This window comes from Corapipo altera, unplaced genomic scaffold (assembly GCF_003945725.1).
Source record: "Corapipo altera isolate COAL_440 unplaced genomic scaffold, ASM394572v1 75, whole genome shotgun sequence".
NCBI classification, from domain to species: domain Eukaryota; kingdom Metazoa; phylum Chordata; class Aves; order Passeriformes; family Pipridae; genus Corapipo; species Corapipo altera.
Genome location: NW_020884887.1, coordinates 10,542,831 through 10,558,468, shown reverse-complemented (window position 1 = coordinate 10,558,468; position 15,638 = coordinate 10,542,831). Strand labels below are relative to the sequence as shown.

Below are 15,638 nucleotides of genomic sequence, written 5' to 3'. Positions count from 1 at the left end.
AACTGCAGGCCTGAGCAGCTCAGCACCAGAAGGTTGTCCCTCACCCTACTGCTGTTCAGCCCTGGCATGGCAGCTCCTTTCTCATGCCTCACTTGCTGGCGGCCTGTTAGGCCTCTATTGCATGTGAAACATTGCTACTCAGTTCTGAGATATAGAGAGGCTCAAAGTTTTCTGACATTTATCCCAGGTCTTCTCCCTTCCTGGCTAGTGGATGCTCTGGATTCTGCTTTATTCTCTTACCAGCTGGCAAAATCTTCGCTGGTTGTTAAATTACATATCTTCCCTTGCTGGAAGAATGCAGTGGTCACTAGCCATCTGGACCACTGCTTTCCTGCTGGGAAAGAGACAGGAAGAAGCAGAGACAGAGGAAGAGAGACCCATAGATGCCTTTCCCCGAGAAAAGAGAGAAAAGCTCCCTGTGCACAGTGCCAGATGGAAAGAAGCAGCCCAGGAAAGGAAAGAGATGAAGAAAGACGCTGCTTTGTCAGAGTTTTGCAGACCATCAATCCCAGTGACAGAGTCTTTGTGGAGTGGGAAAGGTGAGATTTTGAATGAGGTGCTGAGGGCTTCTGGATCTCTGCATCACCCACTTGGTTGCCAGGTACTATGATGCTTTTCCTTTCCTAGCAGGCAAAATGAAATCCTGTCCTTTCCCAACAGTACAGAAACCAAGAGAGCCTTGAGTAGCACTTGGTGCACTGGGAACTGACGAAGATGAGGTCAAGCTACACTCCAGCATTTAGCCAGCAAACGATGGGAGAACATTCAGAGGAATACACTGTTAATTCTGCAAACCCAAGTAGACACTACTAATGCCAGATAAATTTTTCACTGATATTGTCTGCTCCCTGTAGCATTGCATCTCTTGTTGCTTAATTGTATTTATACGCCATTATCCCTGGCCTAACCCAGTAACGGGAAAAACTATTTCACTTCAAACCCAGTTAAGGCTTTGTCTGACAAGGGCAGGCCCTGCAGGCAGTACCAGGGAAAGGCTGTGCAAGGCAGATTGGGGCACCACTTCAAAACACCAAATTACGTGAGTGCAATTGGCCCTCATTGGTAGGACCAGTTCTGCTCACACACTGTGTGGTGAGTCCCCTGGGGTGACAGCCCACGTCCCCTCTGCCATTGTGTGTCTTAGAGGAGGCCCTGGAGCTTCACGTTTCATGTCTAAGTCATCCCTGGGATGTGGTAACGTGGAAGGGAGAGACCCACCAGTTAGGGCAGACCAGGTCTTTGAGGAATTCTTCCCTCTCTGCTCCCTGCTCAAGACTCAGCATGGAGGGAGAGATGGGGGTTGTCTGCAACACCCAGACAGACACTGGATCCTCGCAGGCAGTTTCAGCAAAACCAACAGCGTCACTTAATTCCCAGGAGGAGCTGGGACCGGCAGCCCTGCCTCTCATGCGACATCAGAGAACACCTCAAACACTGGCGAGTTCCAGAATGTCATTAAAAATGCATGATAAGTAATTGCACTTGGCATCGGAGCCCTTGGACGGGCAGCTTTGTCCATGGCTGTTTAAGCATTTTAGTGCCTGTGAGAAAGCTTTCCCTGTAGCTCACCTACACCTAAAGCAAACAACGTCATTAGCTCAGGCTAATGTGAGTGCTGAAAGCCAGGGGAGCTGGGGCAAACGCTTCCAGACACTGCTGCCCCGCTGGAATTCCTGTGTCTCACCTGTGATATTAAACCACACTTGGCTGGGGCCCATTTCAATGCTGATCACTCCCACCATATGGTTTACAGGATCTGTTTCCATCACGGCAAAGTTAAAATGGGGTTCATCAAAAGCCAGTGGCTCGGAGGAAGGGCCGGGCCGGGTGACCCAGCTGATGTGAAGTCGCACGTGGGAGGAGAGCGGGGGGCTGCCACCGTCTGTTGCCTTGACCTGCCAGGAAATGCACACACAGTCAGTGAGAAGGCTGGTTTAGCCCGTGGGAAGCTTCTTCTCCCACCCACCAGGAGTTTCAGGTCCGAGTGCACCCAAAATCCCACAAAACAATTCCTGAGCCAGTGGTCTGTGCCCTGGCTGCTTCCAAGGTAGAGCCATGCAAACCAAATTCCTCTCGACCATCAAGTAAATCTGCCAAGCTCTATGCACAGCAGAGACCTGGATGACAAGCCTTGTTGCAAGGACCTGTACTCTGTGGGAGAGCTTTTAACCTTCAAGCCCCATGGCCTGATCAGACTGTCAGAGACATGACGAAACCCAAAGAATGTTTAGGTTTGGGTCCACATCCATATGGGATCATGGATTCATCTCTGAGAGTTGGACTCTAATTGTACAGTGAATTTTAAATTTATTTACCATTTTTAATAGCTTCCTACCTTCTGCATTTCCCATCATTCCCTTCCAGTTTCTCTCCCTGCAACCCATTTGCCTCATTCAAGCTCTCTTCCCACTGCTGCATTTTCTCTCTCTCTTTTGCTCTTTTATATCTTCTGTTTCTGCACCCTTTTCTCTCTTCCCCTCTCCACCCATCTCGTCCCACCATCTCTCTCAGTTTCCCTCCCCTCTCACCGTGAGTATGTTGTATTCAGAGGCAGGAAAAGCTTTCCTGGAGAAGACTGTGCCGGTTGTGGGGTTGATGGTGAATATCCCCTCCTCTTCCTCCTCGATGGTGTAGGTGATCTGGCTGTTCTGGCCCTGGTCACGGTCCGAAGCAATCAGCCTGTAGACTGGCAATGGTGTCTCTGAGGCCTCTCTCTCAGGGAGCTGCACCATGAAGAGCTTGTGGGGGAAACTGGGAGGACTGTCGTTGGCATCCAGGACTTGTATCACGACTCTGCTGGTGGACTTCAGGGCTGGCTCTCCATTGTCAGAAACAGCCACCTGTCAGTAAGCAAAGGGAGTAGGTGACAGAGCTCCCTGATGTGACCTAGGACATGATCCAGCCTTCATTCTGATGGGTAATAACTCAGCTAGGGGTTTTGTGTGGATCTGCATTTGTACCCCAACATTTTCAGAGGCTTTGCTCCTCTCTGCAGGGTGAAACCTGGTGGCTGTAGCTGGCACTGTGCAGGAAGCCACTTGTCCAGGCACAGGCAGATAAGTTTGCAGGGCTCCTGCCTGCAGCTGCTCCAGGCAGTGGATCGGGTTGGTCATTAGGGATTGCAAAGCTGAAAATGTTTGTATTGCCATGGCTTGGCAAGTTATCACCCATCCTCACTCTGCTGTGCCTGTGCACACTCCCAGTATGTTGTATTGCAGAGAGAAATGTATTATCCTCCATCACCCTGACAGACTGAAACACCTCCAGATTCTTCTAATGGGAACACAAATAGAGCAGCTGAGGATGGAGGCCAGTGACCAAAGCTGCACAGCAATGTCTCATACAATGAGATAAATGAGGGTGGATTTCTCTGGCTTGCTTTTTCCCCCATAACTTACTATCCATCCTGCTAGAGGACAGTTCCAGTCCTCTTCCTGCATTCCCACAGCTTCCAGAATAGGACTTTTGCTCCAGTCTTTAGCAAGTAAATAATAAACCCCACAGTACTCCTGCAGCTGTCTCTTAGGGCAACACACACCATTTAATTAAGTTTCCCAGCAGTTGGGAGCTGATGGGATGAGATTCTTTCTCTGTGCTCCAACTTGCAAGGAAAGCTCTTTGAGGACTTAATACACTTGTAGGTAAATAAAGCTAATTACAATCATCATTACCCACCTCTAGGATATGTTCAGCCTTGTATTCTCGATCCAGCTGCCGTGAAGTTGTAGAAATCAAACCTGCCAAGAAAGAAACCCTTTGAGCTCCAAGACTCAGCATGCAAGAAAAGCCAAGGCTGATCAGATCCCTGAGTGCCCAAAATCAGCCTGCCCACCTGCCCCGTTTCAGGTTCCCTCTGTGATCAGAGGAGAAAGACCCCCAGAGGTAAAGCTGTCCCCTTCCTTTGTGCAGGTGTTGCTCTTGCTCTCTGATCACAGAGACCATGGAGGAGGGGGAACACCTACCAAATGCCTGCATCAGTTGAGGGTTGGCAAGGCATTAGGTGAGAAAGGCAGCAAGACCATGAAAACAAAACTTTTCTTATGCCTCTAAGTAAGAAACATTCTGCATGTGCTGGCACAAGTCTGGACTCTTAACAAGTCTCGACTCCTATTTTCCCTGTGCTGAACCTTGCTCTTTTTAATTTACAGTGTTTTGACAAAAGTTTGTCTTCAGCCTTGGGAAATACCCTCTATTCCACTGACAGAACAAATGCATTCAGGCTAAATATAAGGTACACAGTCAATAATAATGTTGGTGTATTATTTAAGCCTTGCTGAGAGACAGGATGAATCCTCTAACAACTGCAATATTTGAGGGATTTCTGAAAAATACACAGTAGTTTAACCACAGGGAATAGGATGGATGTAGGAGGGAGGAACTGTGGCTATAATAAACTAGAGTTGAAACAAAATCATTGTAATTGACTGGTTTTGGCCTGTCAATGACTAAGCTGAATAGATGCAAGTATGGAAAGGATGGAGCTGAGGCTTCTGTTTTCATGTCTTGTTTGATAATCGTCCTTATTGAGTGCTTGACTCTTCACCTTTGGGGAAAAGCAGCTCTAGACCATTTTCACAACTGCTTTACCAACAATGGAAATTGCACACGTAATGTATGACTTTCTGACAGTCACCAAGTCTGACATCTGTGAGTGTTTTTGTCCATTCTCCACATCTCCTGCTCCCAGTGGTCTCTCTTACCGTGGTGTTTATTCCTCACGAAGGGAAGTTCTTCTTCCTCACAGAAATGAAAGGCAGGGTGAATATTTGTGACCACTGCAGGCAGTGACACAGGCTCATGCTACCCTGGGAAATGCTCTGCATGGGAGGCAGTGTGCACGTGCAGTGGTGTGAGTACATGCACTTGTGCGTCCTGAAAGGCTTGTAAATCTGAGCTGCATGAACCCACCTCCACTCTTATTTCTGGCCCAAAGCCAGCAAGTTTTAATCAGTAGTACTGTTTTCAGCTGTAGCATACTTTGGGTTCTGTCTGTTTGAGCATGACAGGCAGGAGAAAATTTCAAATGGCTGCAGGAAACACCAGGCAGCTGAAGGAGGGAGCAGCTGCTTGGAAGAAGACTGCTGTTCACGGTTTCCACTTGTTCTCCAGGATTATTCACATTTGGCACAAGCCACTGTGCTAAACATTTACTTGATGCCTTTACAATCATAAATCAACACTCCTTAATGGATTATAACAAGATGGCTTGAAAAACTCTGTTTGCTTATATGTCATAGGGGTTTTTTTCTTCTCCTAATCATCCTTTCAACACCTTGGCAGGTGAAGGACTCAGAAGTGGTCTAAGAACCCACTGGCTAAGAAGCTTTTGAACCTCTCCCAGGTTTTTGAGAGGCTGTAGGGCTCCATTAGCAGCAGAACTCATGGAAATGGGGGCCTGAAGAAGGAATTGCAGCAGCGGTTCACTGGGATCTCTGATGCTCCTGTCCTCACTGCCAATAGGTTGGCTGGGGTGGGGGAGCAAAGCCTAAAACTCCAGCTACCTCATGGGAGGCTTCACAGTTTTGGCCTAACAAGCCCAGAGAACACACAGATATTGACAACGGAGCCACCTGACACCTGTGTGCACACAGGGAATATTTCTAGTTTATCAGATTGCAAAATCCAGCTGCAGCAGACTAACACCATGTTTGCACTGGATTACCGCATGCCAGCTGATGGAGGGGAATTTAACCACTCTGAAGTGACTATTTGGATTTGCCTGGCCACACCCTGAAATTCTTTCATGAACTAATGGAAAACCCTGAAAGAAAACAGGATCGTAGCTGAGCTTTCTAGAGCTAGAGAAGGAGGACTGTAGCGAAGGCAGATGAACTGGAATTTAATGACTCTCCTGACTGTCTGTACCACTGAAGATGCTCAGATCTCCTGCGGAGTAAGACCTGACTCTGCTCTCTATCACATACCTGTATTGTATCCCAGCTGGGAGTCTCACTAGATGGAATTTTTTGGTTTAGCTTCACATCTCCTGAGCCACAAGTTGGCTTCTCCTCCTGACCCCAGGCAAACTCCCTCTGTCCCTTACCCTACCCAACCACTTTCCCCCTCCGGAGCCAGTTACCACTGTGCCTTGAGATCCCAAAGCTCTTGTGAGTTAATCACTCTAATTCCTGTTTGGAGTCATGGTGCTGTGCAATGCCCAGATGCACAAACTGCCAGCAGTGTTCCCATGGCCACTGAGACAGAGGTTGGACGTGGTCCTTGAGAGAAGCCCGCTGGAATTAACGCTTGCTTTTATTTGTTGCTACTTGGTTATACACCCTGTGAGGCCAGAGGGCTAAAATGGAAGTGGAAGCTGTTATTAAAGGGGAAGAGCCATCAGCTTTTGTGGCCTGGGGAAACAGTTCCTTGGTTCTTTCTGCTGTCCCCTACAAGGACATGGAAGTGCACGTTTAGTTTTAATGAGTGTTTTGCATGAGCATGTGCATGTGTGTGAGTTATCAGCACCCTGCCCTGCTGGAAAACCCCAGCCAGCCTGTCCCATGGGACTTGTGACAGAGTGGGTGTCCCTTACTTGTGTTCTTGCATGAGGCCCTGAAGGTTTCTGCTGAGTCTTACAGAGACTGAACAAAACTGTCAAAGGTCTTAATTGCACTTGGCCAATTAGCCAAGCTCTGCATCCACATAAAGGACCAGAAACAGTCCCTTCTGTTTCCCGTGTATAGGCAGGCACAAACTCTGCTCCAGCTGCCTGTCTACACACAGCAATGGGAAAGGATTGTCTGCAATTCTCCCGCTTGCTGCCTGGAAAGGGGAGAGAGGAAAGCTCGTCATGTTGGAACAGGAGCGGCAAAATTACCAGCGCATTGTTGTCAGGGAACAAAAAATAATAATAACTTCTGCTGGCAAGAGCAGGGCTGGGGTGGAGGTTGCTGGCCCCCTGCCCTTGCTGCAGGGGGGAAAATCTAAGATAGTTAAAATAGCCAGAATCAGGTTTGCAGGCATTAGGGCTTTCAAAAGAGCCTGAGAAGAGGTTGTTCTCCTGAAATCCTCTTTCTCGTCTCACTCCTGCTTCCATTTGACCTTCTTTTCTCCTCCTCCTACCACCTCCCCTCTTGATCTGACCTGCTGTGCAATACTCCATGCTCAGCTGGAGCCTGTGGTACGTTGATTTGGGGTGCAGCAGTGCAACCATCCCTCAGACCTAAAGAGCAGGATGTCCTTCCATGTAGAGAAATACAGGGAACCACAGGCATCCTGGGGAAGCCCATGGACAGTGACAGAGCAGGAGAAACACTAGAAGAACAAGCATTAGATAAGAACTGGAGACAGTCCAAAGTAAAAGGATTCTCCAAATAGCCTTTCAGCAGGATGAATGGCTCCAACCTTACTCTTCCTGCCACAGCCTCTCAGTTCTTCTCTGTCCTGTTTGGACTCAAATCCTCTTCACATCAGGGACTGCAAAACAAGCTGAAAATCTTTCCAGCAAAAGAATACCCCAAACCCTGCTATCTGCCCATCTCTCCATGTACTATCTCTGTCTCCCACAAACACTGCTCCTCAACAGCTGCCAGGCTGGGCTGGAGAGATTCCATTGCCCATGGCAGAAAGCTTTCATCTCAGTGCACAGTTTTGTTCCCTCTTCTCCTTTATTTTCCCTCTTTTTCTCCACCCTCTTTAGGGAACTGAGGGCTGGAAGAGCTTAGAGCTCTGTGGTAGTTTGGGGATGCTGAAGGAGCCAAGAGCTGCTGAGGGACAGTTATCACAGCCATTCCTGTCTCCCTGCAAGGCCTCAGGAGGAGAAGTCAAGGGGCCTCACTGGTCATGTCTCCACTGGCCAACCCTCCCCCGTGCAGAGATACTGGATCACACAGAGAGCAAGTGCTCCAGGAGCAGAATTAGTTTACTTGCAACACTGTGGCACTGTGCCCTGAATAATCATCTAGGGCTATTCTGCAGGGTTACTCTGGCTGAAGACATGCCTGTTGTAGCAGTACATTAGGACCTTAATGCCTATTAGCACATGGGATGAGAACACACCTCCTCCTTCTCTCTGTCTGCCAAGGGGCTCCTGCCAGGAGTGCCCTGTCTAGGAGAGACCCAGATTGACCTCTGGCCCTCTTGTGCTGTCTTATTCAGTGCCAAAGTGATTAATTTGTCCTTTGGTGACAATGTGGGAGAGGAAAAAAGCAGAGTTCTCAATCACTGTCTCCTGCTCATGGCAGGGGTTTGGAACTTAATGGTCCCTTCCAACACAAACCATTCTGTGATTCTATGTAGGAGCCTCCCTTCTGATCTGGGAGCTGGAGGAACTCCTAACACAGTCAGGTTATCCTGTTCCTTGCTCAAATCATGTGACTAAGAACAGAAGACTGCTGTTTCCCCCTGAAACTTCAACGTTTATAATTTAAAAAAGTGACAGAGATTCAGGTTCATTGCAGATAAGCAGCTCTACCTGCTCAAACTCTTTTGCTGTCATAGAATCTGGGATTGATCTTGGAATGAGTATTGGCAATCTGGATCATACATACTCTGGCATTCAAGAACTCAAATGTTTCTGGGTCTTTTTGTGATCATTTCCCCTGGGTAGTGAAAGAAGAGATGCATTTATTGCATTTGAAAACCAAGGAACATGTCCTAACTAAAAATCCATAATAAACATCAGTGGTCAAGTAGCACTGTAGTGCTCAGATACTTGCCATGTGTTCTCTCTTCCATTCAAATGTAACTCATTCGATTTGCACTGCACTGGGACAACCCTTTTTTGAATACAACCCTGCACTGATGTGGATGACCAGGCACTAGAAGACCAGCAGTTCATCTTCAGTGCTGCACTGTTAGGCTGAGACCAAAAATTATAGTTTTATTCTACTTAATGGCACGACTAGCCTGCCCTTGTCTGCAGAATGAAAATACCACTGGGTTTCCTATAAGCTGCCTACAGCCCTGAAGGGGCTGAAATATTCTTTCTGGCAGTAGCAGCAGATTATTTCTCCTTAGATATTGTAAGCAAGGATATAAACTGCTCAGTTGATGTGAATGTTCACAGGTAATTATTTGTTCTTTTGGGTGACATGCAAGTAAAATGATGGATAACTGAATCCTCATCAGGCTTGGAAGTAAGTCCTTAAACAACCTCCAAGCTCAGGGTTTAAAGAAACCTCCAGCAACTGTCCAAGAGATGGGTTTCTTACAGAACTGACAAACCTATCACTCTTCTCATGCAAATCACCTGAGTCTAGAGAGAGATGAAGAAGAGATGACTCATACCTGAGAGGGCTTTTTTTGTCTAAGATGGGAATTAAAGGGTTGGCTTAGAGGTGAGGTATTTCATTAGCAAACATTCGGTTTTTGCCAGTGTCACTCATTTTGCCATCGAACATGACAGCATGACTTTGCAGGGCTGCACTCAAACCACTGTGGAAGCTTTGCCTGCAGTACAGAGAAAGCTGAATTTCCTGCAGGGTGCAGGAGTGTAAGCCAGAGCTCAGCCGATAAGGGGAGCCAGCATGGTGTCCTGATAGCTGTTCCTGGCTCACATCCCACCAAAAAGGCAGTGGTTTTACAAAACAGGGCTTCTGAAGGCACCTCTCCACAGAACCCTGTGTTGTGCAAGCTGTCCTGGGGCTGTGCATGGCTGTTTGGATTATGTGAGAAAGCTGGATGCAGAATAATGCCATGACCCGGCTAAAAAGCTTCTGACACTGGAGATAGCTACAGCTGAGGGTAGCAGTGCTCACAGTTAGCTGACAGCTCCAGGTGTATCTATATGGTGCCATGTAAAGACATCCTATGAGTTTCTTGCAACAAAAGGATCTCAGCATTTCAGAATCACAATTTCTTTCTTCCACACCCCTCCTAGCCAGCTGCAGAGCATTGCCAGAGAGCCACTACACCACTGGTAACACATAACTGAGCGCCACTCTACCCTTTTTCAACACATCCAACTCCTTTCTCATCTGAGAGCAGGCTTCTATCCCGCTGCAGTAGGTGAACTGCTTTTATCATCTGCAGGAGATCAAAGTCGTGCAATTAATCCTCTCCCATACCCAGGCTCTGTGCTTTCCCTTCCCTCTTCTCCCAGGAGCTGATGGTGTGGAAGGCTCGGCACAGCTTTCCTTGCCAGACTGGCCCAATGTCAGCTCTGCTGGGATAGTTTGAGGAAGCTGTTTACACAAAACATCAGCGGGTTTTTGATGGCTCTGAAAGATCTGGTAAATAATCCTGAGATGAAAGATACGGACTAGGAAGATGGCAGGAGAGGCTTACTACACTTACTACATTAATAGTTCCGGAGAATGGGTGGAGCCTTTAAGTGCAGTGGGATTCATTTTTGTTAAACCTGCCTGGGTCTGTCTCAGGAGCAGATAGTCACCTCCAGAAGGGTGTTTCCTGGCTCAGGCTGTGCAACAGGGCAGTTGTTTACAAGGGGGAAGATTAAAAGCAACTGCTTGATTCTGTTTAGGGCTTTGAAAGTAGCACATTTGTGTCATTCTAAGAGCCATCTGGATGCAAATAGCAGCCCTCAGGTGGAGAGTTTCAATCCTCAGACTCCCCACACAGTGTATTTGGAGACTGGGACTTTTGCTGCAGGAGGAAGGTGTGACAAAGGCAGCTGTGTGGGTTGTTTATATTGAATATGTAACATCCTCTGGGCACTTGGAAGCCTCAAAAACAAATGCTGAATTGGGTCAGTCTTACCTGTAATGAGGTTAATGGCAAAAAGTCCTTGAGGATTTCCAGTTAGGATGTGAAAAGTCAGTTTTCCCTCTGAGCTAGAGTCTGGATCGAAGGCATCAAGCTGAAGGACAGATGTGTTTGGTGGGGAATTCTCCATCACAGAGGCATAGAAGACAGGTCTGGACATCTGAGGTGGATTGTCATTGGTATCAGTGACTTCAATATAAATTTCAGTCACGGAAGAGAGAGGAATTGTTCCCAGGTCAAGAGCAAGCACTGTCAGCCAGTAGTGAGATGTTCCTTCTCGGTCAAGTGATCCTATGGTCCGTATGGTGCCTAGGAGAATGACAGAGAGTGCTTCTGAGGGATTTAAGGAACTCAGACCACTCAGTCCCTAATGCCAAAACAGTCTGTGTCTCTAGTCTGCTTCCTGGTCTTTGCTGCAGACACAAACTCTGGCACCAACCTTGTATGGCTGTGAGATTGTGTGGAAGGTGAGGGCTTGCTTGTGCTGAGGGTTAATTTTCGTTACACAAGCGAAAGGGAAGAGTTTGGAATTTTGGGGGAAGACAGATATTGATTTTCCATTATTTTAAGGAGACAAACCCCGCCTGCTCCTACCTACATACAGGGATACACTTAGTATACCCCTGCACAAGCAAGAAAGGCTCGAATGAATGGAACTGTGCAAACAGAGAGAATACAGAAATGTCCTATCGGGTCAAAAAGTCAGGCCAAACACAGTGTGTAATTTAATCCTTTAAACTACACTATTAAAAAACACTATTCAATTAAGATGTCATTACCTGTGTCCTTTTCAATGCGGAAGACGGACATGCCAGTGCCTTCTCGGAGGAAATATTGAACCTCTCCATCCTTCCCCTTGTCAATATCCTTGGCTGTGACCATCATCACTGATGTGCCCTTAGGGCTGTTCTCCTGCACCCAGCCTTTGAAGACAAAGGAGGCAAAGCGTGGTGGGTGCAAGTTCTCGTTGACATCAATGATGTTCACTTCCAGGTGGCAGAGGGAAGAGCGGGAGAAGGGCTTCCCGCCGTCACTGACCTGCACGGTTAGATTGTAAGAGTCCTTCTTCTCATAGTCCAGCTCCTTCTCCAACCGGAGTGCCCCGGTCAGCTTATCCACATGAAACATCATGTCCTCATCATTAACGAGGCTGTACCTCACTTCACCCCCAGAACCAGCATCTGGGTCAAAAGCCTCCAGGAACAGGAGGACGGTTCCCATGGGTAGATCCTCTGGGACCATCACACTGTTGAGGGCTGGGAGGCACTGTGGGGTGTTGTCATTTACATCCTCCAGAGTCACAACCAGGTCTGTAATGGAGAACAGCTGGTAGCCTGTTTTGGGCTGGTCTCTTGCTTCTATTTTCAGCACATAGGAGGGCCACAATTCTCTATCCAGAGCACCTGTAACCATCACTTCTCCAGTGACACTGTTAATGGCAAACTTGTCAGTGGGGGTTAGGAGAGAATATTTTACTCTCCCATTGTCATCTGTATCAGCATCTTCTGCTTTCAGTTGAGCTATTGTTGTCCCTGTTGCTACATGTTCTGGTATTGCCACCCAGTAGGCACCTTGTGGGAATTTAGGAGTGTTATCATTGGTATCCAACACATTCACAGCCAAGAGTTTCCAAGATGATTTTTGTGGTGTACCAAGGTCGTACACAGTAATGTTAAGAATGTAGAAGCTGGTTCGTTCATGATCTAGAGGAGAAAGGACTTGAAGGAGACCCAGTTCCACGTCAATGGTAAAGCAACTGTCATCATTTCCATCTGAGATCACATAGACCAGTTTTCCATTAAAACCAGTGTCAGGATCAATAGCTGAAAGGTCAGCAATAGTTGAGTTGATGGGAACGGTCTCTATGATATCGATAGATCGTGGAAAGCTGTCATCAAACTTAGGAGCATTATGGTTTATAAGGTGCAAGTTCAGAGATGTTTCATCATCCTGCCCATGGCCTTGAGACTGAGACTCGATGGAGTGTATGATAGTTTCTGTCAGTTGTTTCAAGACTCCTGTTTCCTCACACTGCATTTTGACAGGGAGACCTTGGCCGACCACAGTGATGTTTACAGATGTTGGCAAAGCATAGTTCTCTCCATCTGTTGCAGTTATTTTCAAAGAGTAGAAAAGTGGCTGTTCAGAAGGAAGATCTCGCAGAGATATTCTAAGGGATATTACTCCAGAGACGGGATTCAGTTCAAAATGCTGTAACTCGTTGCCAGACTTGATTTCATATTTGATATGCTGCAGCTCATCACTGTCGATTGCAGACACCGTGGCCACAGGGTTCCCAACAGGAAAGTCCCGTGGGATGGTGCCACTGCAGCCTGCCTTCTCAAACACAGGAGCATTGTCATTGACATTGCTCAGCATGAGGGACACATACACTTCTGTTTCATGGCGGAAGGGTGAGCCCCAATCTGATGCCCACACCCGCAGGTGATACCACCTCTGCATCAATTCATAGTCCATCGACTTGGAGGTGGAAATGATGCCAGAATAGGGGTCAATGACAAAGGGAACTGATTTCTGGTTGGCTATGCTGTAGGTGACAAAGCCATTGTCTCCTTCATCTTCATCTGTAGCCCTTACTGTTAAGACACTGGTACCAGGAGGAACATTTTCATCAAAGGCCCCGCGGTACGAAGACTGAGTAAAACTTGGAGCGTGATTGTTGCAGTCAGTGATGTCAATGACAACAGTCGTGGATGTGTGACTGTTAATGGCTGTAACTTCAAGTTCAAAATGAGACTGCTCATGGAAGTCCATTGCTCTGACTGTAGTTATCAGTCCGGTGTGAGGATTGATTTTAAAGCTTGTGCTGTCAGAAGTGGGTCTCAAAATATATTTAAGATTTGGGAAGACTGGTGTGACCTTCACCATAACAACTTGGCTTCCAGCTGGGGAAAATTCACTGAGCTGGACCCGGTACACTTCTTTCTCAAACCTGGCAGAAACATACTTGGAGGGAGGTATGTGGACCTCTCTAACAGGAGAGAACAGCGGTGGCTTGCCCTTGTCCTTGGCTTGCAGACTGAGGTTGAAACCAAACGGGTAAAGTAGCCAGTTGATCTCTTTGTTTGACACAATGATGAACTCAGTGCTCCCAACGTAGGATTTGATGGTTTTGAAATGTCTTCCTGGATCTCCATCCACAAGGTCAACTGAATCAATCCCTGCTTCTGAGTCACCACTTTCTACAGACAGAGTTGCATAGACAAAGTCGTCATCTGAGTCAGGCGATGTCACCTTCACTGAAGAGATAGAGGGCGGTTTCCTGGTAGATGGCTCCACCTGGATCGTGAGACTGGCCAAGTTCCCAAAGCCATTCCCCTCCATGATCTTTCTCATTCTGTCCACAGCCAAAACCTGCAGGTGGTGCCTGCCTCGATGGGTGCTGTTCAGCCTACCTGTGATCATAACTGCCCCTGTGGTGGGGTGGACGGTGAATAGGTTGGACTTGGTATTTAGGGAGTAGTAGAACTCAGCATTCTGGCCAGCATCAGCATCAGTGGCACTGAGTGTGCTGACCACTGTTTTTAGAGGAGTGTCTTCTCTGACGGACACTTTGTAGGAGGGGGGTGAAAAGAGAGGTTTCAAGTCATTTCTGTCCAGAATGTGGATCAAGACTTTGGCCCAAGCTTCATAGGCAAAGGTGCTCTCTGTGGCCTTGATTATTAGCATGTAACTGTCTTTGACCTCACGGTTTAAAAGTGCTGTGTTGCTGCTCCTGGTTCTTATTCTCAAGAAGCAGAAATCCCCGATCACGTGCTCCTCTGTTTTAAACAGACCAGTGTTGTCTCCAGAGGCTATTCTGTACCTGATGTCCCACTCAGGGTCTCTCTTGTAAATACCCATTTTGACGTAGCTCTCCACGTAGGTCTTGGGGGCTGAGTTCTCATAGATGGTGGCATTGTAGAAGAAGTGGGTGAAGTGCAGAGGGGAAGTGCTGCCCTTCTCACAGCTCACCCTGTGGACCACACAGTGCATCAGGAAAACAGCAAAACTCAGGAAGTGCCTCCTGATAGTGACTTCCATGGTGTGGTGCCTCTTTGAGTCCTGTAGGTGCCAAAGGAAGAACATTGGTTATTTTCATTAAGATCAGTATGTTAGAGAAAAAGCCCCCATGGGCTCAGCCTCACCTCCCTGCTCTCTCTACCTCAGCCTTTGTTGATGTGGTTGTTATCTCAGCTCTTCCTCCCCTCTGTCCCAGTGAGAGACCTGTCCTCCCACATCCCCATGCTGGCTCAGATCTGTTCACTTTCTCTGCTTCAGTTTCTGTCCTTGTAGAGGGCAAAATGTAAAAAGTCATGTAAGATTCTCTGATCAGGCTGATTTCCTATTCTGGGAACAATCTCACCCTCCCTTCATTCTGCCTTCTCTCTACTCAAATAGCATATTTGAACTCTCCACCTCCAGTCCAAACTCGCTCTTCTTTTGTTACTCCATCCTCCCTTCTCCATCTAAACTTCTCTCTCCACACAAGTTCTTGCAAAGTCTTTTCAAGAGTCAATATACAAACTGATTTTCTCTCCCTGTGCTATGGACTCTGTTGTCCTTCCCCAACAGTGATGCCCTGCTCTGTTGTACGAGTTCCTTCTGAATGGGCAGCTCCACAACGTGGCCTTTTCAACAGCTTTAGCTCAGGTTCTAGTCATGTCTCAGTTACCACAAAGCTCTTCTAATTCACAGGTCTGACCCTGTTGCCTCCTCTGTGTGCAGGTTTCCAGCAAGACACTTTGACCATGTCACCCTCAGCCACTGAGTAATCTCCCTGGTTCCTCCCTTCTCTTGGCAAAGCCCCAGGGTCAGGATTCCTGTGGAGGATCTGCCATCCATGACCACCCGCCATCAACTTCCTTCTCTAACAACTCCCGAGCATCTGCGGCTCCATGATTTATCTCTGTGAGCAAGGTGTATCAAAGAAGGAACAGGGGAGCACACATGTGATTAACAGGGATGTAACT

The 15,638-nt window shown here is 47.5% G+C and overlaps 1 protein-coding gene and 1 long non-coding RNA gene across 3 annotated transcripts in view; one reads left to right on the top strand and one right to left on the bottom strand.

Moving 5' to 3' along the window:
- Positions 1-15,638, top strand: part of LOC113947069 — a 41,165-nt gene that overhangs the window by 3,326 nt on the left and 22,201 nt on the right. The gene's annotated exons all lie outside the window — the stretch shown is intronic.
- Positions 1-15,638, bottom strand: part of FAT2 (FAT atypical cadherin 2) — a 57,209-nt gene that overhangs the window by 30,451 nt on the left and 11,120 nt on the right. The window contains exons 2-6 of one of the 2 annotated variants that reach the window (XM_027643285.1): positions 11,445-14,730; positions 10,660-10,974; positions 3,676-3,737; positions 2,529-2,840; positions 1,685-1,895 (exon numbers count right to left, since the gene is read on the bottom strand). In XM_027643285.1, the coding sequence (XP_027499086.1) occupies positions 1,685-1,895; positions 2,529-2,840; positions 3,676-3,737; positions 10,660-10,974; positions 11,445-14,709 (4,165 nt within the window). In that variant the 5' untranslated portion in view covers positions 14,710-14,730. Of the gene's footprint in view, positions 1-1,684; positions 1,896-2,528; positions 2,841-3,675; positions 3,738-10,659; positions 10,975-11,444; positions 14,809-15,638 lie in introns of those variants that run through there. The other variant, XM_027643284.1, reaches the window with a different exon arrangement.